The sequence below is a fragment of the Bos indicus genome, chromosome 3 (genome assembly GCF_029378745.1).
Source record: "Bos indicus isolate NIAB-ARS_2022 breed Sahiwal x Tharparkar chromosome 3, NIAB-ARS_B.indTharparkar_mat_pri_1.0, whole genome shotgun sequence".
In the NCBI taxonomy this organism is placed as follows: Eukaryota; Metazoa; Chordata; class Mammalia; order Artiodactyla; family Bovidae; genus Bos; species Bos indicus.
This window is the reverse complement of record NC_091762.1, coordinates 75092920-75117459: the sequence shown is the minus strand read 5'-3', so window position 1 is coordinate 75117459 and position 24540 is coordinate 75092920. Positions and strand designations below refer to the sequence as shown.

General features: G+C 38.8%; 1 protein-coding gene across 1 annotated transcript in view; it reads right to left on the bottom strand.

The window, feature by feature from the left end:
* Positions 1-18728, bottom strand: part of ANKRD13C (ankyrin repeat domain 13C) — a 92368-nt gene extending 73640 nt beyond the window's left edge. The window contains exon 1 of the mRNA XM_019957274.2: positions 17952-18728. Coding sequence (XP_019812833.1) covers positions 17952-18396 — 445 coding nt within the window. The 5' untranslated portion in view covers positions 18397-18728. The remainder of the gene's footprint in view (positions 1-17951) is intronic.
* Positions 18729-24540: the final 5812 nt, after the last annotated feature.

Sequence of the window (24540 nt, the reverse complement as noted above, 5' to 3'; positions counted from 1 at the left end):
CACACCATCAAAAATTAATTTAAAAAAAGATCACAGACCTAAATGTAAGGATTAAAACTCTAAAATCCTTAGGGAAAAAAACAAAGGAGTAAATTTTTGTGATCTTTAATTAGGTAATGGTTTCTAAGATACACCAAAGCTCAGCAAAAAGAAAATAAATTGGATTTCACCAAAATTACGTTTTATGTTATAAAGGATAAAATCAAGAAGAGGAAAAGACAACCTACAAAGGAAGAAAGTATTCTGCAAATCATAGGGTTTTGTATCCAGAATATGGAGAAGGCAATGGCACCTCACTCCAGTACTCCTGCCTGGAAAATCCCATGGACGGAGGAGCCTGGTAGGCTGCAGTCCATGGTGTCGCGAAGGGTCGGACATGACTGAGTGACTTCACTTTCACTTTTCACTTTCACGCACTGGAGAAGGAAATGGCAACCCACTCCAGCGTTCTTGCCTGGAGAATCCCAGTGACGGCAGTGCCTGGTGGGCTGCCGTCTCTGAGGTCGCACAGAGTCGGACACAACTGAAGTGACTTAGCAGTAGCAGTATCCAGAATATATAAAGAACTCTTACAACTAAATAATAAAAAGACAACCCAATTTAAAATGGTAATATATGAATAGCCATTTCTCCAAAGAAGATATACAAATGGCCAAAAAGCACATGAAAATATGCTCAATATCATTAGCCACTAAGGAAATACAAATTGAAACCACAAGCAGATACAACTTTATGCTCACTTGGATGCCTATAACCAAAGACAGGTAACAACAAATGTTGGCAAGGAGGAGAAATTGAAATCTTCAAACACTGTTCTTGGGCCAGTGAAATAGTGCAATCACTTTGGAAAATAGTTTGGCAGTTCATCCAAATAGTAAACACAGACTTAACACATGACCCAGCAAAAGGTATACACCCAAGAAAATGAAAACATCTCCACACAAAACATATACAAGTGCTCATGAGAGCATTACTCAAAATAACCAAAAGGTAGAAACAACTCAAATTTGCATTAATTGATGAGTATAAATAAAATGAGAAATACCCATACAATGTAATCTTAATTTAAAAAAAAAAAAAAAGGAATCAAGTACTGATACATGCTATAACACAAATTAAAAAAAAAAAAATGTGCTAAGTGAAAGACCACATATTGTGTCATTTTATTTCATATGAAATGTCTAGAATAATAAAATCTAAAGAGACAGTAGATTAGTGATTGTCTAGGGCTGGAGGAAATGGACTGGGAAGCACTGAAAGGTAAAAAATACATGATTTCTTTTTAAGGTGATAAAAATATTCTCAAATTGATTGTAGTGATAGCTGCACAACTTAGAATTTACCAGAAACCATTTAGCTGGATATTTTAAATGGTTCAACTATACACTAAAGGGATTATATCAGAATAGGAGAAGAGATAAGAAAGTGGAGGTTAACACATTCACTGAAATAATTTTAAAAAAAAACTTCCTTAAAAACGTCTTTTTACCAGATTTATTTTACCTTATCAACCATCACACCCAGGTTAGTCTAGCTCTCAACTAAAACAAGCTTTCTTGCACACTTGCTTCTTCAGTGTGAATTTCTCTATTCAAAATAAGGTACTGTATAAAAGCTTTATTTTTTTCGACTATTATCAGTCTTAATGATAGCAATAAAAGAAGGCAAGAAGAAGGGGTAACCTTGCTCTGGCACAAAATTGCTCCTGCCATCATTTTCCTGTATTAGAAACTTCTTTATCCTCTAATTCAGGAACATGACGTAAATAAAGTTTTACTGGAACCCAGCCACATGCTGATTGTTTATGAATTGTCTATGGCTATGCTCATGTAACAAATAGTATAGCCTGCGAAGCCTATAATATTTATTAATCTTGCTCTTTAATGAAATGTTTGTAGACCAATGCTCTAAATACTAAGGGTTTCATGTCACATTATATTGCTTCCAGGATACAACACAGGTCATCCATCAATATAATTTCTATATGTAATCATACTACAACTGTTATTAAAAATTTCTCTCATAACCTAGTTTACTTGATTTGAGAGTCACCATTGTATCCTAATATAAAGTTAGAAAAGGAGTTCATCATTTCAGTTCAGTTGTTCAGTCGTGTCCGACTCTTTGCGACCCCATGAACTGCAGCACACCAGGCCTCCCTGTCCATCACCATTTCCCGGAGTTCACCCAAACTCATGTTCACTGACTCGGTGATGCCATCCAGCCATCTCATCCTCTGTCGTCCCCTTCTCCTCCTGCCCCCAATCCCTCCCAGCATCAGAGCCTTTCCAATGAGTCAACTTTTTGCATGAGGTGGACAAAGTATTGGAGTTTCAGCTTCAGCATCATTCCTTCCAAAGAACACCCACAACTGATCGCCTTTAGAATGGACTGGTTGGATCTCCTTGCAGTCCAAGGGACTCTCAAGAGTCTTCTCTAACATCACAATTCAAAAGCATCAATTCTTCAGTGCTCAGCTTTCTTCACAGTCCAACTCTCACATCCATACATGACCACAGGAAAAACCATAGCCTTGACTAGACGGACCTTTGTTGGCAAAGTAATGTCTCTGCTTTTCAATATGCTGTCTAGGTTGGTCATAACTTTCAAGGAGTAAGCGTCTTTTAATTTCATGGCTGTAATCACTATCTGCAGTGATTATGGAGCCCAAAAAAATAAAGTCTGATACTGTTTCCACTGTTTCCCCATCTATTTCCCATGAAGTGATGGGACCGGATGCCATCATCTTCGTTTTCTCAATGTTGAGCTTTAAGCCAACTTTTTCACTGTCCTTTCACTTTCATCAAGAGGCTTTTCAATTCCTCTTCACTTTCTGCCATAAGGGTAATGTCATCTGCATATCTGAGGTTATTGATATTTCTCCTGGCAATCTTGATTCCAGCTTGTGCTTCTTCCAGCCCAGTGTTTCTCATGATGTACTCTGCATATAATTTAAATAAGCACGGTGACAATATACAGCCTTGATGTACTCCTTTTCCTATTTGGAACCAGTCTGTTGTTCCATGTCTAGTTCTAACTTGCTTCCTGACCTGCATACAGGTTTCGCAAGAGGCAGATCAGGTGGTCTGGTATTCCCATCTCTTTCAGAACTTCCCACAGTTTATTGTGAGCCACAGAGTCAAAGGCTTTGGCATAGTCAATAAAGCACAAATAGATGTTTTTCTAGAACTCTCTTCTTTATTGATGATCCAGCGGATGTTGGCAATATGCTCTCTGGTTCCTCTGTCTTTTCTAAAACCAGCTTGAACATCTGGAAGTTCACAGTTCACGTACTGCTGAAGCCTGGCTTGGAGAATTTTGAGCATTACTTGACTAGCATGTGAGATGAGTGCAATTGTGTGGTAGTTTGAGCATTCTTTGGCATTGCCTTTCTTTGGGATTGGAATGAAAACTGACCTTTTCCAGTACTGTGGCCACTGCTGAGTTTTCCAAATTTGCTGGCATATTGAGTGCAGCACGTTCACAGCATCATCTTTCAGGATTTGAAATAGCTCAACTGGAATTCCATCCTCCACTAGCTCTGTTCATAGTGATGCTTTCTAAGGCCCACTTGACTTCACATTCCAGGATGTCTGGCTCTAGGTCAGTGATCACACCATCGTAATTATCTTGGTTGTGAAGATCTTTTTTGTACAGTTCTTCTGTGTATTCTTGCCACCTCTTCTTAATATCTTCTGCTTCTGTTAGGTCCATACCATTTCTGTCCTTTATCGAGCCTAGCTTTGCATGATGTTCCCTTGGTATCTCTAATTTTCTTGGTGAGATCTCTAGTCTTTCCCATTCTGTTGTTTTCCTCTATTTCTTTGCACTGATCGCTGAGGAAGGCTTTCCTCTCTTTCCTTGCTCTTCTTTGGAACTCTGCATTCAGATGGGAATATCTTTCCTTTTCTCCTTTGCTTTTCGCTTCTCTTCTTTTCACAGCTATTTGTAAGGCCTCCTCAGACAGCCACCTTGATTTTTTGCATTTCTTTTCCACGCGGATGGTCTTCATCCCTGTCTCCTGTACAATGTCACGAACCTCCAACCATAGTTCATCAGGCACTCTGTCTATCAGATCTAGTCCCTTAAATCTATTTCTCACTCCCACTGTATAATCATACGGGATTTGATTTAGGTCATACCTGAATGGTCTAGTGGTTTTACCTACTTTCTTCAATTTAAATCTGAATTTGGCAATAAGGAGTTCATGATCTGAGCCACAGTCAGCTCCCATCTTGTTTTTGCTGACTGTATAAGAGCTTCTCCATCTTTGGCTGCAAAGAATATAATCAATCTGATTTCTGTGTTGACCATCTGGTGATGTCCATGTGTAGAGTCTTCTCTTGTGTTGCAAGAGAGTGTTTGCTATGACCAGTGCGTTCTCTTGGCAAAACTCTATTAGCCTTTGCCCTGCTTTATTCTGTATTCCAAGGCCAAATTTGCCTGTTACTCCAGGTGTTTCTTGACTTCCTACTTTTGCATTCTAGTCCCCTATAATGAAAAGGACACCTTTTTTGGGTGTTAGTTCTAAAAGGTCTTGTAGGTCCTCATAGAACCATTCAACTTCAGCTTCCTCAGCATTACTGGTTGGGGCATAGACTTGGATTACTGTGACACTGAATGGTTTGCCTTGGAAACAAAGAGAGATCATTCTGTCGTTTTTGAGATTGCATCCAAGTACTGCATTTCAGACTCTTTTGTTGACCATGATGGCTACTCCATTTCTTCTAAGGGATTCCTGCCCATAGTAGTAGATACAATGGTCATCTGAGTTCATAGGTTCTGTTATTTCTTTAACATTTTACCCAGAAGCAAACTCCATTCATTTTCATTCAATAAATATTTACTGAGCATCACTATGCACTAGGCATATAGTACTAGACACTAGAGATTCAACCGCTAATAAGCCAGAAACTCTTGTCTTCATGGAGTTTATATTCATAAAAGGAAGAGAAATATAAAATTAAACAAAATAGAGTTTAAGTATTGAGAAAAACAAAAGGCTAAGACTGAAAATAATGAGAAGCATACTTTTTGATATTTAAATTAGGAAAATCTCTCTAAAGAGATAAAGTTTAAAATGAGATCTAAAAGCTAAGTAAGAAATAAGAAATCAAAGAATGAGAAGAAATGCATTCTAGACAGAAGCCAGAAATAACCTAGCATATTCAAGAAGTGAAAGAAAACAAGTATGGCTAGACACAGAAAAAAAGGAAAGATTGGTACAAGATTACATCAGGTAAATAAGAAAGGGTTCTTTAACTATGATTTTAAAAATATGAACTTATCTTGAAGTGGCGAAGTCATCAAAGGATCTTGAACAGGGACATGACATGATACAACTTACATTTTAAGATCACTTTTATTACCCCACAGAGAATGGAATTGAGGGGGACATAGGGAGACTAGTTGCAGATCTGGTACAGTATTCCAGGGAAAAGATAATAAAAATTGGTTGGTCTCAAAGTGGACCAGAGACAGAAAGTAGACTGATTCAAAATAACTTGCTAATTAGATATGTGTGGGTAAAAAGAGGAAGTGAGACAAATAAGGAAATCAGCCCTGAATATTCATTGGAAGGACTGATGTTGAAGCTGAAGCTCCAATATTCGGCCACCTGATGCAAAGAACTGACTCATTTGAAAAGACCCTGATGCTAGGAAAGATTGAGGGCAGGAGGAGAAGGGGACAACAGAGGATGAGATGGTTGGATGGCATCACCAACTCAATGGACATGAGTTTGAGCAAGCTCTGAGAGTTGGTGATGGACAGAGAAGACTGGCATGCTGCAGTCCATGGGGTCACAAAGTGTCAGACATGACTGAGCCACTGAACTTAACTGAGACAAAGAATGATCTCAATGATTGACACCTGAGAACTGGATATCTAATGATGTGATGGCGGGGGATGGGGGGAGTGCGGCGGGGGGAGGCAGAAAATGATAACTCCATTTTGGACAAATAAATTTTGAAATATCTCTAAGATTCTCAAGTGTGGATAATTATAATATCTGGAACTCCAAGGAGAAGTCTAGACTGGAGATATAAATTCAAAATTAAAAAAAGAGAAATACATTTAAATAAAACAAATAAATTTCTGAATATCTATTTTTGTCCTAATATTAGAAAAGGTAACAACAGTTCTCTTTCTTCACTTCTCTTTCAGGAGAAAAAAAAAAAGTTCTAATGTTCTAAATGGCAACAGAAAGAAAACAAGGAACTGATAACACTAGTTGCTGCAAAGAGGATAACTGGGTGAATAAAGACAGGTGGGAGAGAAACTTTACTTTTACATCATATCCTTGTATATCTTTTTGCAGTTTTGTAGCATGTAAACATAGTAACTATTCAAAAACTTACACAAATTAAGAAGGACCCACCAGAGTCTAGCAGAGCACAAAGGTGAAGAAATCAAGGCATTTATGCACCTAAATAATTACTGTTTTCTTAAATCTTCCAAGAACATATAGATGAAAAGGTAAAAGCCTTAGTACCTACTGAAGTTACAAATGAAACTTCCTATTACAAGTCCAAAGTAATCACAATTTCAAAAGATTTATGAACTAGAAATGACTCTGAGTTCAACAATCCAGTCCCTCTCACTTCACAGGCAGGAACATGAGCAGAAATATATACTACCTACAATTAAGAATGCCATATGTTACACTATGATTTCAATAGCTTAAAATGCAAAATACTCATCATCAACGTCATTCTCTACCCAACACCACATGACCAAATGTATCATGAAACTAAGCGCTCAAGCACCCTAGTTTGAACCTTCATCTACTATCCCCTCAGTTATCTAAGTCCTCAACCTGCTGCTTAAGCTACTCTGTTAAACAAAGGATGCTAAAAATCTTAAAAATAACTGTTAGCTTTTCAAAATATACTTTTAAATCTGAAATTGGATGCCTTGGTTCTAACTTGGTAAACAAAACTGAACTCTGTTTTGCTAAATGATTAAAAAGCATTCCAGTAACATTAAGAACACTGCAGTGTTAAAAGTATGCAAATTATTAAACAAATGGCTGGCATTTATAGGGCATATATTAGTATAGGCCCAGCACTATGCTGTATATTTTAGATATCTTATTTAATTTTCTCCCTAACCCCATGAGACAAAGATTATTCCTATTTCACATGTCATAAGAAAAAGACATCTAATAACGGATAATTTCCTAAAATTACATATATAGGAATGACAGTCATGACTCTAAAATCAGTATTCTTTTTATCATACCAACAGATTTCAGACTTTCTGGTTTCAAGACCACATTAAATTGTTTAAAAATTTTCCTTACTAATTTTAAAATTGCAATAAACTCATTACATGATAATATAATTTTTTTATGAAAAGCATAATTGCAATTTTCCAAAACAAATTAAAAAAAAATGATGAGTGGTACAATTTTAAATTCTTTAATTAAAAATTAAAGTAAATTAAATGTCTTACTTAATAGAAAACAGCTGGGTTTTTATAACTAAATCCAGATTCAGATGACATGCAATTAAAAGAAAAAAGAGGAGCATTTTAATAGCCTTTTCAAATAATTAGTTGTATTCTTCGATACAACACCAGAACTTATTAAGTGGTCATTTCTTAATGGACTGTTGCCATGTGAAATCTAAAACCATATCAATAATTATTTTGTTTTCTGGCACACCAAAATTCATTGGTTTCACTTGCACTTTGAATGAATCTTTACTGATGCATGATTCTGTAACATAACAGACTGATCAGTCTAAAAAATACTAGTTGACTGAGTCCTTCAGATCTTCCATATGTCAACACATTTCACTACATAAAATTTTTTAAATCATATTTAGTAATATTACCAATATGGCCAAAACAGTCTTTAAATACTAGGAAACTGTCAAGCTTAGAGTAACAAAGACAAGTGTTTTAAATTCTTTCATCTCAAATTGAACTTCTTCCATTGGCAGCAAAGACTACCAATTGTTTTCCTTGAGGTCCCAGGTTTACTTTTCCAATTTCCAGGAAATGCATCCCAAATATCCAAATTGGAATAACCATAATTTGTAAGTTGTTTTTTCAAATACAAATAGTGTTGCATGACAAAAGCAGCCAGTTTGGCTTACAACTCAAAATGCACAGATGTTTTCCCTTATTTTCTCTTCAGTATGTAGCAGAAAAGCATGCATAATCCACATAATGTCTCAAAGAATATAAAAAGCATGTACTCAAGATTAAGACTAAAAATTAACAATTTCTACAGCTTCAGCAAAGACATTGTGAAATTGGCTTCCCCACCTCTGCCCCACTTCAAGTACAGGCAGTGAATAATACAATGACTACTAGCAATTCAGTGCCTTAATTCATGCTAACATTCCAACAATTTTACCCACCACTGCTTTTGTACCATCAGTGAAAATGTCACTGCAGTGGGAAAAAAAGGCAAACAATGACTTTGTATTATTTCAAAAATAATTCTGACTTCATGTGCCCCCTAACCAAGGAACAAAACAGGAAATTATATGTTGGACGATCCCCTGGAGAAGGGAATGGCAACCCACTCCAGTATTCTTCCCTGGAGAATCCCATGGACAGAGGAGCCTGGCATGGGGTCTCAATGAGTCAGAAACGACTGAGTGACTAACACAGACACACACAAACAACAACCAAAGCTCCAGCTTCTACAGATACTTTCAAGTCTCATCCAAGCAAGCAATAAAAAGGGAGAATCTTAGTACTTTCTCTCATGAATGGCAGTATAGGGAGGGGAGGTTAGGGTCTAGGAACACATCAGGGATGAGAAAAATAAGAGCAGTTACTTAAAGAAAATTAGGGAGCTGTTTTCTAGAAGAAAAGAATTTCAGGCAGAGAATTGCAAATATAAAGAAAGGTACCATGTTCAAGGAATAGGAAGAAGGCAAGTATGACTGGAACAAGGCAGAGAGTGGTAGGAGATGGGAAATGAATGGTACTTTACTACTGAAATTCACACACGTATATTATATTCAAAATATCATCAACTCTTAACCAGCTCTACCTTCTCATTATTTCCAGTTACTCCATTTATTACAATGGCATGTTAAATTGATCCATGCCCATCCAAGTTTCTTTTCTGCTTCATATAGCAGCCAGAAAGAGCCTTTTAAAATCAGATCATGTTACCTGGCTGCTCAAAATCCTCAAATCACTTCCTATGTTGAGTGAAGTAAAAGCAATGAATGGTCTACAAAAAGTCCTGCATGCTTACATCCCCCACCCCCACATATCAAAATTTCCCATCTCCTACCACTCTCTGCCTTGTTCCAGTCATACTTGCCTTCTTCCTATTCCTTGAACATGGTACCTTTCTTTATATTTGCAATTCTCTGCCTGAAATTCTTTTCTTCTAGAAAACAGCTCCCTAATTTTCTTTAAGTAACTGCTCCTATTTTTCTCATCCCTGATGTCTTCCCAGACCCTAACCTCCCCTCCCTATACTGCCAGCACTCTCTATCTTCACCCTGCTTTATTTTACTCTATAATCTTTATTATGTTGTTGCTGTGTCAGTTGCTCAGTTGTGTCCAACTCTTTGCGACCCCATGGACTGTAACCCACCAGGCTCCTTTGTCCATGGAGTTCTCCAGGCAAGAATACTGGAGTGGGTAGCCCTTACCTTCTCCAGGGGATCTTCCGGACCCAGGAATTGATCCTGGGTCTCCTGCAATGCAGGCAGATTCTTTACCATCTGAGATACCAAAGAGTATTACCATATGTTTATTAGTTTGTTTACTATTTATCTTGCCCCATTAGAATGTAAGCTCCCTGAGAGCAGAGACTTTGTTCATTTTGTTCACTGCTCTAAGTAACCCCAGAACCTAAAACACTGTTTATCACGTTATCAGGAGCTCAGTATATATATCAGTTAAATGAAGGAATGAATGAACCAAAAAAATGGCGGGGGCAGGGAGGGTGGACTATAAAGAATCATTAGCAAGCAAGCTAAGTTGCTTCAGTCGTGTCCGACTCTTTGTGACCCTAAGGACCCACCGGGCTCCTCTGTCCATGAGATTCTCCAGGAAAGAATACTGGAGTGGGTTGCCATGCCCTCCTCCAGGGGATCTTCCCATGAAGAACCATCAGAATAGTGTTAAAATCTGTTTTTACTCTCCAAAAAAGCATTTTACCCAGGACAATGCAAGTCTCCACATGACCCTCTATGAAAGCCAATCAGTGTTCAAAAGGATGAGCAACATAGCACTGGTGGCTTTATAGAATTCAGCACTATGCTGATTAAGAGAGGATGAATTAACAAACCTGACAGATATCTATACCCAAGAATCCAAATGCATTTTGTTGTTATTGTTCATATACCTGGAAGGTATATGAAGTTATTGTAAACTGGAATATACCACTAACCTGAAATTGAATTTAACATGTATTTAGTTGGAGAAGACTCTTGAGAGTTCCTTGGACTGCAGGAGATCCAACCAGTCCATTCTAAAGGCGATCAGTTGTGGGTGTTCTTTGGAAGGAATGATGCTGAAGCTGAAACTCCAATACTTTGGCCACCTCATGCGAAGAGTTGACTCATTGGAAAAGACTCTGATGCTGGGGGGGATTGGGGGCAGGAGGAAAAGGGGATGGCAGACGATGAGATGGCTGGATGGCATCACCAACTCGATGGACATGAGTTTGAGTGAACTCAGGGAGGCCTGTCATGCTGCGATTCATGGGGTTGCAAAGAGTCGGACACGACTGAACGACTGAACTGAACTGAGGTGCTTAACTTTATCTACTATTCCCTTCAGAAGGTTTATCTAATAAACTCTTTTTAAAGTATATTTATTCCTTCAGATTTTTCCTTCTTTTGGATCTCAACTAAAAGATAAGAAGTAGGAAAGACAGAAACAACTGAAAAATATATGCAGAAAAACAAAATCCAAATTAGAAACACCCCAAAACAAACAAAAGTGATGACAGTATACAACAGGTATGAACCGAGTTATACCAGTAGTAGACTAAAGATGCCTTACAGGGGAGAGACAAATAAACCTAACCTTGTAGCAAACTGACAGGCAGTATAAATTCAAGTATAAAACCTCAAGTGAATGAAGCTCTATCTAAACCTCAAAAACTAGAGTGTCCTCTGCTGAAAGGTACATCATAGCAAATGTGAGAGCAAGGTATTTATATTAATTGCTATTACTATGATATGAGCCTTCAACATTATGTTCAAGTACAGTCTCCCATATAAGAAAATAATGCCCCAAGAGATAGATATATCTACTTATTTCAGCAGTTAAATAGTATAATTACATAAAATCCAGTTTGTAGAGAAGCATGGTCTCAAACTCAGATCTCATACATAAAAAATGCCTTCTAGTTTTGCAGACGGAGAAAGCAATGGCAACCCACTCCAGTACTCTTGCCTGGAAAATCCCATGGACGGAGGAGCCTGGTAGGCTGCAGTCCACGGGGTCGCGAAGACACAACTGAGCGACTTCACTTTCACTTTTCATGCATTGGAGAAGGAAATGGCAATCCACTCCAGTGTTCTTGCCTGGAGAATCCCAGGGACGGGGGAGCCTGCTGGGCTGCCGTCAATGGGGTAGCACAGAGTCGGACACGACTGAAGTGACAGCAGCAGCAGCAGCGGTTTTGCAGATAATCTTTGGGATATCAACAAGACTAACAGGCTCAAAAACAGATGAAACGCAACCAACCACAGAGTTAAACCTCACATATCCTGGTAACGAACAGCATTCATAATCTTTAAACAGTTAGAAAAGAGATATTTCTCTTTTTCCTACACTCATTTGACACGCTTCTGTCTTGCTCTAAAACTGACCTTCCATCTCTCTCCAGATAAAACAGATGACATATGAATATGAACAGGAATATATTCTCTGTCTGCTCAACCCCCAACCAATTTTTGAGAAACTACACTCACTTTCTAGAACACAAAGCATCCTGACAATTACCTTGTACTCTTTAGATTTTAAGCAATTCATAGATCAAGGATATTCATCACTTTAGCACCTAAAAGCTTTTGACTAGTTTCCAAGATAAGGTGCTTAACTTCCAAAGATATTTAACTCAATTAAGGGGGAAAAAAAATACAAGTTTGGCAAATAGGAAATGCAGTCAAAATCAAGAAAGTCTTCTATAAACTTCACAATCATTCTCAGTTCTAAAGAAGAAATAAAAATCATTACCACCAACTGTAAAAAAACAAACAAACCCAGCACGTTAACATGATGCTTTCTTTAAATACCAATGGCAAAAAAAAAAGTCAGAAAAAATCTTTACACTCAATGTAAAAAAAAATATTTAAACTTTAATCCTATACTTAAAAAAAAAGTAGTATAAAGCTAAAGATACACTAATGACATAGAGTTGAATCAATTTTTGTATGCTTAATGTATCTTTTTCCCCACTCAAACAAAACTGTTACTAAATATACCATGAGTCAAAATCATTGCCATTTCTGAACACAGTATATAGATATTATGATTGTTACTGTATTTAACTATATTTCAAGCAATACGTTTGGATCCAAATACAATACTCCCCAGTATAAATGATGGCTCAGAAAAAGCAATTCAAACTAAACTAACATTTTTCCACAAAAAAAAAAAAAAAAAGCTCTATCCCCGCCCCTATTCAATTTGACAATAACTTATAAATACACACATAGACACACACACACACACCCCCAAAGAAAGTGTTTCATTCCAAGATCACTAAAACTGAAAGAGCTAATGAATACTGAGCTATACAGTGACCAAATTAGGATCCAATAACGGGTGTCACTGTGGTAAATCTGCCTGTCAATACAGGAGAGGCAACAGATGCAGGTTCAATCCCTGGGTTGAAAAGATCCCCTGAAGTAGGAAATGACAACCCACTCAAGTATTCTTGCCTGGAAAATTCCATGGACAGAGGAACCTGGAGGGCTACAGTCCATGGGGTCATAAAAAGTCAGACACAGATGACCACGCACTATCTACTATCTGTAGAATTCAATACGCTTTCATGGTAGATAGAATAAAGGATCAAGACTAACAAGATAAATATTAATAAATGTCAAGTTCTGTTTTGAGGTTTAAAAAAAAGCACAAGAAGAGATTAGAATAGCAAGACAACCACTTGAGAATAAACATTTTTAAAAATCCACATATTATTTCACTGTATTATTTAATGTGTGCTCTTTAGTAATACACGTTACTAAATGTGTATCACTTAGAGCAATAAATATAATCTCTTTGTCTTCATTTATGAGGCTACTATAACTTCAACACAAGGTTGGTTCTTTCCTTCCTCAAAGGAAAGACTAAGCAACTAGAGTGTCACTAAAAGATGACTAAGATCTTCATTTACTTATTTAATACAGTTTTATAGTATTCACTATGTTTCAGGGACCATTCTTAGCACTTTGTAAATCATGTCCTATGAAGAATGGATACAGAAGTTAGGAATGTTTAACTTGAAGACAGGAAGGACATGATAGCTGTTGCTTGTCAAGTATCTAAAGGGCTATCATGTGGACAAGGCAGTGCATTTATCTGTGCAATTACGTGAAAAAGAAAAATAACAATAGTGAGAGATCTCAGCTGTACAGGAAATCTCTGAGAGCTGTTTAATAGCATTATCTTTCTATAGGTACTAAATGAGAAAATATATATCAAAGAACTTTGCCATAAAATGCCACATACACATTATTAAAACTGATTTCTTTGCAAATTAGTGGGTCCTGATTAACAGAAAATTTACAGAGGTTGATCATGGGCTTTGAAGCCCTTACTGTTAGTTCAGTTCCCCATTTTGGAACTTAATACTAGGTATGCAACTTTGGCAAAGTTTCCTTGTGCCTCAAGGCCTCAGTTTCCTCCTTTAAAACAAGAATAAAACTATCTGCTTTGCAGGGTTATTGTAAGAATTAAATGTGATAATGTATGTAAACACTTAGCATAGTGCTGACATGTTCAAGAAACTATGATCATGATCATCATCATCATTATATTATGGAAGGAATGTCAAGTCAACATACAACTATGTCCTATGATGTGGTTTAATTGTATGGCTCTGCTATGCACCTGAATGAGTAGATGATTCTATGTATTTATCATGTTTTAACAATCCAAATATAATACATAGCTTGTTTTTGTTGGGCAACTTAAAATGCCTTTATCTTCTGTAATTTGAAAGGGAAAATATTCCAAAAAAAGTTAACGAAATATCCAGGTTAGTAAACTCTGAAGAGTAAAAGTAATGTAAACATAGTAGGGAAATTATGCAGCTATAAGCAAAAAGATTGAAGAAGTAGCATATTAAACAGAAATGGGCTTCCCAGGAGGCTCAGTGATAAAGAATCCACCTGTGGAGCAGGGAACACAGGTTTGATCCCTGGGTTGGAAAGATCCCCTGGAGAAGGAAATGGCAACACACTCTAGTATTCTTGCCTGGAAAATCAAATGGACAGAGGAGCCTGGTGGGTTACAGTCCATGGGATCACAAAGAGTTGGACATGACTTAGCAACTAAACAAGAACAACGTTAAAAGCTACTCTTTCTAGGAGTCTTCACTGTAGGAGATGAGAATGTATCCATATATTGCAGAAAACAACAATTACAGTTTCCACCAGTTTATGAAACACTGGTTATAGTCATGAAAAATGTCAACAATGTCACTGTTGGTAGGAATGTAAATTGGTACAGCCATTTAGGAGAACCGTATGGAGGGTCCTTAAAAAAACTAGAGTTAACAGAGGATCCTTAAAAAAACTAGAGTTAACAGAGGATCCAACAATCCCACTCCTGGGCATATATCCAGAAAAGACAAAAACTCTAATTTGAAGATAAATGCACCCCAAAGTTCACAGCAGCATGATTTACAATAACAATGACATGGAAATAATTTAAATGTCCATGGATAGATAAATGAATAAAGAAGATGTGGTATATATAGACAATGGAATATTACTAAGCCATAAAAAAGACTGAAATAACGCCATTTGCAGCAACATAGATGACCCTAAAGATGATCAGTCTAAGTGAAGTAAGTCAGAGAAAGACAAGTATCTTAAGACAGCACTTATATGGGGAGTCTAAAAAAGTGATATGCACCTCCCTGGTGCTCCAGCAACTAAGAATCCACCTGTCAGTGCAGGGAACATGAACTCCATCCCTGGTCCAGGAAGATTCTACATTCCTCAGGGCAACTAAGCCTGTGTACCACAACTATTGAGCCAGTGCTCTACAGCCTGTACTCCATAACAAAAGAAGCCACTACAATGAGAAGCCTAGGCACAGCAATGAAGACCTGAAGTGAAGTCATTCAGTCGTGTCCGACTGTTTGCGACCCCATGGACTGTAGCCTACCAGGCTCCATCCATGAGATTTTCCAGGCAAGAATACTGGAGTGGGTTGCCATTTCCTTCTCCAGAGGATCTTCCCGACCCAGGGATCCAACCTGGGTCTCCCGCATTGCAGGCAGTTGCTTTACCGACTGAGCCACCAGGGAAGTCCATAACGAAGACCTAGTGCAGCCAAAAATTAATGAATTCAAATAAATAAAAAGTGATACAAATGAACTTACTGACAAAACAGAAATAGACTCACAGACATTAAAAAAAGGTATGATTACCGAAGGGGAAGGGGGGGGTGGTAAAAAGTGGGATAAACAGATGCACACTACTACATATGAAAGAGATAACAAGGACCTACTGTATAGCACTTTCCCCTGATGCTGGGAAAGACTGAAGGCAGGAGAAGGGGACGACAGAGGATAAGATGGTTGGATGGCATCACCAACTCTATGGACATGAGTTCAAGCAAGCTCCACAAGTTGGTGATGGACAGAGAAGCCTGGCGTGCTACAGTCCACAGGGTCGCAAAGAGTTGGACATGACTGAACTAAACTGAACTAAACTGAACTGTATAGCACAGGGAACTATATTCAATATCTTGTAATAATCTAAAACAGGAAAAGAATCTGAAAAAAATCTAAAATACGTGTGCGTATATATATATAAAACTGAATCGCTCTGCTGTACACCTGAAATACTGTAAGTCAACTATACTTCAATTAAAAAAAAAAATCAACAAAGTAAGGGCAGCTAAGTACAATGCAAGCATTTAGTATATCAAAATGATTTTTAAAGAGAATTTCAGTAGACTATGGAAAAGAGTTTAAAGGTATTTAGGATTCTAATTACTTTGAGCAGAATTTGTACTTTAACAAACCAGCTCTCATCTGCTAGATGACAGACATGCAAGCTCAATAGTCCTGCAATTCAGTACCTTCTGTGATCAATCAAAAAAAATCAGCTCTAACATCATACTATCATACTTAGTCTGTCATAGTCACCTCTCGCTTCTTTCAAAGGGAATCATCCCTCAAAAAGTTTCAACTTTTTTCAGGTATATTTCAATGTAATGCAACCCTTAAATGGCAATATTTTAAATGCAATGGCCATAAGATAAACCTTTTATACAGCTACTATGAAGATCAAATCTGAAAAACATTCTAAACATTCAAAGCTACACTAGATCTCCCACTAAAAACCATTTCCCAAAGGGTTAAAATATAATTACTATCAACAAACAATATGATGCTGTTGCAACAATAGTAAAGTAATTAAATAAACTTAAGAATGAAAACCTGGGTGCAACTTTTAGGAACATTTTGGGGGGGCTTATTTTTAATAAATGACAGTAATATTACAATATTGTAAATTCAGAATACAAATGCAGTTGTCAGAGAATTATACAAACAGTGGAAATCTTACTCTTTTTTTTTAACATCAGTTTTTGCCCTAATTGTAGATAAGAAGCCTAGAGTCCAATGGAATTAAGAAAGCTTATTCAACAGGCATGTATTTCATTAATGTGTTATACTATTTTGAGCATAGAATTGAGTGTGTTCTAATTGAATGTATACAATTCTCATGTTCAGTTAAAAGCGAACTATTAACAATATTTGCCAAGTACCCAGTTTAAAATGGCCTATTTATTAAATGCTGAAAATATCAGTGTTTGCAATTAGCTTTATTTTACTGTGGCTTAAATCACAGTAAAATAAAGTCAATCATATTATGACAGTCAACTGATAATCACATTATCACAGTCAACTCAATCACATTATGTTTTTAGAAGAAACCGAAAAAAATCAGCTAATAAGTTAAAGCAAACAATAGAAATACAGTCCTTGAATAACAAATGACACTACATGTTGTCATGTAGGATATGAGGAAGTTACTATGAAAAATCATAGTACTATTTCTCATCACAGGTCATCAAGTAATGTTTTAATTACTATCAGCAATTATCTATGTGAAATAAGTATAAAACTCTAAGCTTTGCTTCAGCAAAATCTTAGCCCCTTGGAAGTCACTACTTGCTCTAGGTATCAAATGCCAACAAATTGGTACTGTTGCTTTCAGAAATCAAAACACTTGCAAAAAAAGTGTAAACACTTTGTATCAAACTAAGCTTCCTAAAAGCAGAAGGAAAAAGAAACAGACAGCCTGATGGCGTGTAGAAATCATAACCAGTTGCAGCCAGGTTGGGTTCTGTACCTGGACAATAAAGGGAGGTGGACAATTTATATGTTCAAAATTCAAGATCCCAAGGGTGGAGAGGGGACAGAAAAAGAAGATACAATTCAACAAACAAGGATGACGACCAGGCTTGATGAGAGGCAGTCTAAAATTTCTTATTGTCAAGAATCAACTAAAGCCCCGACTCAAAGATATAACAGCTTCTAATAGTTTGAAGAAGGCAAGGAAGAAACATTCCTTTGCACCCACAAGAACCAATCCCCAGACCACTGGCATGCTATTACATGATTTATGGGCATTTGGCTCGGATGATGGGCAAAGGAGAGGAAAGAAGAGTCCGATAGAAGCCTAGGATGTATAGAAACCTAGGATTTGAGAGGCCTGAGTAGGTGCAGGCTCTGGGAAGGAAAGGTGGACGGGGCGAGGACTCCTCACCGTGATTATCTTTCTGCCCGATATTGTGCGTGCGGATGAGAGAGGACAGTCTCCTCACATCCCCCTTGAAGACGCACTCGTGGACCGGGTAGTGTGCAGGGCAACCGCCTCCACCTGCGACGACAGCAATGGGGCTGGTGCCCGCTAACAGCGCCGGGGACTGGGAGATGGGAGTCGCGGAGGAATTGTGCAGCGGCAGGGCCGGGGGGCCGGGGGGATTGGAGGAGGCCGGGGCTGTCTTCAGCTGTAGCCGGTGGTGATGGTTACTGAAGATCTTATGGCAGGCTCTACCGCTCTTGCCGCTGCCGCCTGTGCCAAGCCTGCCTCCTGTAAAGGTGCCGCCGAGGGCAGCCGCCGCTTCCTCATCCCCAGGCTCCAGCAGGTCCCCCTCTTCTTTGCTGGGCTTGTGGTCCCTCCGCAATGAGCGGATCTTCTCCCCGGTCATCGCCGCCACGGGCAGAGAGGGAATCCAGGAGGCTCACCGCTGGCGACGAAGCTGGCGCTGCGGCGGCACAAGGCGATTAGAGCGGTGGCCAGGATACTCCAGCGCAGCATGAACTCCCAGAGCGCCCCCGAGCCCGGGACAAACGCATCTCCCGGAGGAAAAAGAGTCGGCTCTCGCCTAGGCACGAAGGGACGCGCGTTCGCTTGGGGGGGCTACAGCTCAAGGGCCCACGACACTAGGATTCCCGTCCCCACCGTCGCAGCCGCCGCCACTGCCTCAATCTGAAAAACAGGGCACGGCCATCTTCCCCTAGCTTCTCTCGCGAGAACTCCCCCGGGAGGGAGGAGAGAGGAAACACCGCGATAAGTGAGCTGCCTGCCCCCGCCCTCGCACGTTCTACTCCCAGAGTTGCGGGACGCTGGCGCCTAGTAGGCAGCGGGTTTCGGCCCCCGAGCTGGAGTCTCTGAACTAAAAGAGGAGATCCAGCATTCCCGATGGCTGCGCTTTTTGTGGGAAGTCTGAAACCTGAGCCTGTGTTTGAAATATTCGATGCACCTTATAAACAGTGACTTAAACCCTGCGACCTCCAGGCTTCCCGGAGATGAGTGCAGACTGACACCCACGCACACAGGATATGATGTCACTGAAATGCACAAGACACTCATTCAATAAGCATTTGTTAAGCATCTACTTCGTGCCATACATTGTGTTAGTGTGTGTATGTGTCATTAGAGGAGGAAAAATAGTCAAGCACGTGAGCACAAGATACAACTGCGAATGAAGTGGATGCAAAGAGTTGGGATGAACGAAAAAAAAAAAAAAAAGAGCCAAATTTTAGTGCTGAAGTGTCAAATCCCAAAAGTTTAGAAACTGACCTTGGAATCAGGCTATTCAGCAGACAAAGAGGGTAGGTCACTCAAATATTCTGTGGTTAGGTTAGGATTTCCCTTCTTGGTGGGGAGTTCCATTACTTACAAGGTTGTAACCAACTTTCTATCAAAAGTGAAAATTAGGGGGGAAGGAAGGGTGGGAAGTCAGGTAGGAAAATGCCCTAGATCTCCTGGTGTGGTGCTTCCCTTGCCTAGGGCTCAACGCCATAACAGGCTCCGCATAAATGGATGGATGGCCCTACCTTAAAAGAAAAAGTTCTCATTGTGTGGTCCTCCATTTATAACACAAAGCAGAGTAGTATTTTTATATTTAAATGTAAAAACAAAAAAATTATATATATGGGTGTGCAGATAAATGTGTGTTTTCTCTTTAGGGAGAAAAAGCCATTCTGGTTACCGGGAACCCAAATTTGAGACTAAGCAGTCTGGTTTGGAGAAGGCAATGGCACCCCACTCCAGCACTCTTGCCTGGAAAATCCCATGGACGGAGGAGCCTGGTGGGCCGCAGTCCATGGGGTCGCTAAGAGTTGGACAAGACTCAGCGACTTCACTTTCACTTTTCACTTTCATGCATTTAAGAAGGAAATGGCAACCCACTCCAGTGTTCTTGCCTGGAGAATCCCAGGGACGGGGGAGCCTCGTGGGCTGCCGTCTATGGGGTCACAGAGTCAGACACGACTGAAGCGACTTAGCAGCAGTAGCAGTAGCAGCAAATATTTGTTGGATGAATGAATTTCGGGCAAGCGTCAGAGTTAAAGCATGAGGAGTGCAACTTGATGGCAAACAATACTAGTGTAATTGAAATATCACTGGACTAATTCATGGCCAACCTTGACCTAGTGTCAAATTCTAAAGGACATAAATCTCACTTTAACAAAATAACTAAAGCTGTGGGGAACTGGAGGGGAGAGGAGTTAGCAATGTCCTAAAGATCTTACTTTGTTTATCTCTCCAAGGTCCTATTTACTCTGACAGCTGCTTCTTTCAAGTGTCTTCTTTCTTAAACCAACTTTATCACTACCTCCATAACGCCCCCAACCCCCACCAAAAGTAACTCCTACATAATACATTATGTAAAACACAAGAATCAAAATTATATAAGATAATATCCATCTAGTCAAGGCTATGGTTTTTCCAGTAGTCATGTATGGATGTGAGATTTGGACTATAAAGAAAGCTGAGCACAGAAGAATTGATGCTTTTAAACTGTGGTGTTGGAGAAGACTTGAGAGTACCCTGGACTGAAGGGAGATCCAATCAGTCTTTCCTAAAGGAAATCAATCCTGAATATTCATTGGAAAGACTGATGTTGAAGCTGAAACTCCAATACTTTGGCCACCTGATTTGAAGAGCTGATTCATTTGAAAAGATCCTGATGCTGGAAAAGACTGAAGGCAGGAGAAGAAGGGGATGACAGAGGATGAGATGGTGGGATGGCATCACCGACTCAATGGACATTGAGTTTGAGTAAACTCCGGGAGTTGGTGATGGACAGGGAGGCTTGGTGTGCTGCAGTCCATGGGGTCGCAAAGAGTCAGACACGACTGAGCGACTGAACTGAACTGAATTGATAGAAGAAGAAGTTATTAATTCTTATCTGGAGGAAATTAAAGTTGCATGATCAGAAAACCTATCTGGAGGAGGTAATGTCAAGACCGGGTTTTAAAGAATGTATAGGAGTTCCCCAACTGGGCAAGAGGAAAAAATATTATAGGTAATAATAAAAGTTACAATAATATAATAGCTATCAGTTATTGGAGCTTAACATGTTAGGCATTGTTCCAAACAAGTTCTGTAACTATTTTATTTAATCCCCACAACAATTCTATGAGGTACTTTCTGTCCCTATTTTACAGATGAGACAACTGAGGCACAGGAAGTGATGATTTAAATGCTGAATAGAGATAAAGAGAATAGTATGGGTAAATATAGATAGAATGATATTTGAGAATCACTGGAGCATAATATGTCAGGAAAAGTGGTAAATGACTAGAAAGGAAAGGAAAGCTGAGACTTGATTACAAGGAGCAATGAAACTTGGACTATATATGCTAGGCAGTAGAGAGTTTTCAAAGGATTTCAAATACATTAAAGTCAGAATCACTTAACACTATAATGTACAATCAACCAGTATCCCAAAGATAGGAGATTTTACCAATTTTTCCAGCTTAATCTCCTCCCACTATGCCAAAGTGATTCTTCACTCTAACCAAAGCAACTTGTTGACAGTCCTTATCTGCTCTTATGCCTCCATGCCTTTGAATATGCTCTTCCACATATCCTGAATTCATTTCTATTTCACTTACCAAAATACCTTATTCAATCTGTAAAGAATTAGTTCAAATTATATCTCTTCTTCGCATAAGGTTTTTTGTTTTTGTTTTTTAACTTAGCATAGAATTCAGGGGTCCAGGAAATTATATTGAATGAAACCACTACATAAAATTCAGCACATCCTTCTTTTATGAATGTCTGCCACAAACCACAACAGTACTAGAGGTACCTGTGCCTTTGCAACCAAAAGAAACCAGAGATATTTTTGTATCACATTACAGCTGCTGCAGATAATTCAAAATATCATTTACATTCATCACTACCTCAAAACTAGGTTAATATTTATGCCCACTGATAATCTTTGTTCTTCCGTGAGTTAAGAAGCACATATATTACTATATCATACATTTAAAAAAATATTTTGATAGATATTTCATTACTCTAAATTTCCTTCTTAATCCAAAGTATTTTTACACACTTAAAAACATTGTTCTGAAAATGGGTGCCTAGGCTTCACCATACTGCCAAAGGGGTCCAGGGCACAAACAGAAGTTGGTAACTCCTTCTTCAGTTCAGTTTAGTTCAGTCACTCAGTCGTGTCTGACTCTTTGCCACCCCATGAATTGCAGCATGTCAGGCCTCCCTGTCCATCACCATCTACTGGAGTTCACTCAAACTCATGTCCGTCGAGTCAGTGATACCATCCAGCTATCTCATCCTCTGTTGTCCCCTTTTCCTCCTGCCCCCAATCCCTCCCAGCATCAGAGTCTTTTCCAATGAGTCAACTCTTTGCATGAGGTGGCCAAAGTACTGGAGTTTCAGCTTTAGCATCATTCCTTCCACAGAACATCCAGGGTTCATCTTTAGAATGGACTGGTTGGATCTCGTTCCTAATGATACCTACCCTTTCCTCTCCTCTCCTCTCTAACACCACACCACTCTGAATAGCTGTCCCTACTTTGCTTTATTTCTTATTTCCCATTTTAACTTTGCATGCCTCCTTGATATTCTTGCCCACCTCTTCAACTAATCCTTTGACCTTTCTCAGTACTGAAACTGTTTATCACTCTTGTATACACAGTGCATGACAGACAATGAAATATTGAATGCTTAATATTAATAATGAACAGTTGTTGAATCAATCAGCCAGAGCATAAAACCCCAAAGTATATAAAATGTACCAAGAGAACTAAGTAATGAGAGGCTAAGTAAACATTAAATAATCTCAACCTGACTTCACTTCTGCTGCTGCTGCTGCTGCTAAGTCGCTTCAGTCGTGTCTGACTCTGTGCGACCCCATAGACGGCAGCCCACCAGGCTCCTCCGTCCCTGGGATTCTCCAGGCAAGAACACTGGAGTGGGTTGCCATTTTCTTGACTACTAGTTTCTTGGATTCTTATGTAAGGCCCAAGAGTAAATAAATATCAATTTTTTTTAACCAAATAACAGTAAATTCAACTGAAACGGTCTTAAAGGGATTTACTGATTTGCTAGGTCTTCAAGAGGTGCCCTTCCAAATTGCATGTCAGTTTCTCTGTGACTCAGGGCACCTTCTCCCTGTTAGGACCATCCTCAAAAGGCCAGCTTCTTCAAGGACCCAAGATGGCTGTCAGCAGTAACACTGGCCTCCTGCCTCCTCCTTCCAGTCTGGAAGGAGGGCCCAGGACCACACAACTGTGGTGCTCTGCATTCATTAGATGACCCTGTCCAGTCTTCCTGTCCGGAAGAGTGTTGATTGGCTCAGGCCTGTATACCCCGAACAAAGCCCTGTGGCTAATGAGATTACCCTGGTCAATTTTGCCCAATCAGATTTCATCTCTTAACAGAGTGGGGGTGGGGGGCTGGGCAAGCATTCCAACCAGCAAAACTATTTAATAATGAGAATGAGTTAGGAAAGGTGACTGGGGAGACAAATGCAAGCTCGGTCTGGAAAAGTACTACATCGAAGGACTTAAAGTGGGATTTTCCCATTGGCGGAGTCGTGTGTGTGTGTGTGTGTGTGTGTATGTGTGTGTGTGTGTAGGGCGGGGAATTATTGTCTTGTTATCACAGTGTCAAGACTAAATGTGATGAAATATATTGATTATCAATTATAGCAATAAATAATGAGTAAATAACTTCACCATCAAACAACAGATTTACATTTTATTCAAATGTCAGAGAGATAGCATTTGACCCAACAACTCTACTATTATATAACTTAAGTATTGATTAAACTAGATTTACTCTAGTTTTACAGACTAGCACTTCTTAATTTCCCTCACGGTATGGCTAAGAATCTAGATGATAACCAATTTGCTTTGACTAGAAGGAGGAAGTACCTTCTTACAATTAGATGTCCCAACTTTTTCTAATGAAAATTTTATTAAACAGCTTATTGTTCACCAACACCCAACAACAACTGGATATTTAAGTGTGGTTCTAAGGTGAACCACACTTTTATTTCTGAATTTTAGGGGGAAATTATTTATCTGTATTAGCTTTAGACAAATATCTAATCTCCATCCTGGTATCTTTATTTAATAAAAGCAATACTATCAGAGTATGAATATAGAATATACTGTATAAAATAACAAAACCTCACTGCTATATTTTATTAACACTTCAACAAACCTAAAATTAAGATTGATCATTACAACTCTTATGCAATCCTCTTTACATTGTATACTAATATGTTTCTAATGTAAACATTAGAGCAAGTTTAGTCTACATCTTTTTTTTCTTCTCTCGAGGTTTGTATTTTCTACTTCCACAATAACCTAGAATATGATTTCCTACACTCCTTGTTGGTTTACCTAGGCCTAGGAGAATTTTGCTTGGATAGACGATATAGCTGCCTAGCTCTTGAGGTTATTGTCTTGATCAGCCCCAACAACACTCCAAACAGTGCACTCACAATGAAAATAACAAACCTTGTAAATCAATACCTTCACACATTTTACATCCATCCCTTTCGGTCTCAGTATTTTTATTTCCTCTA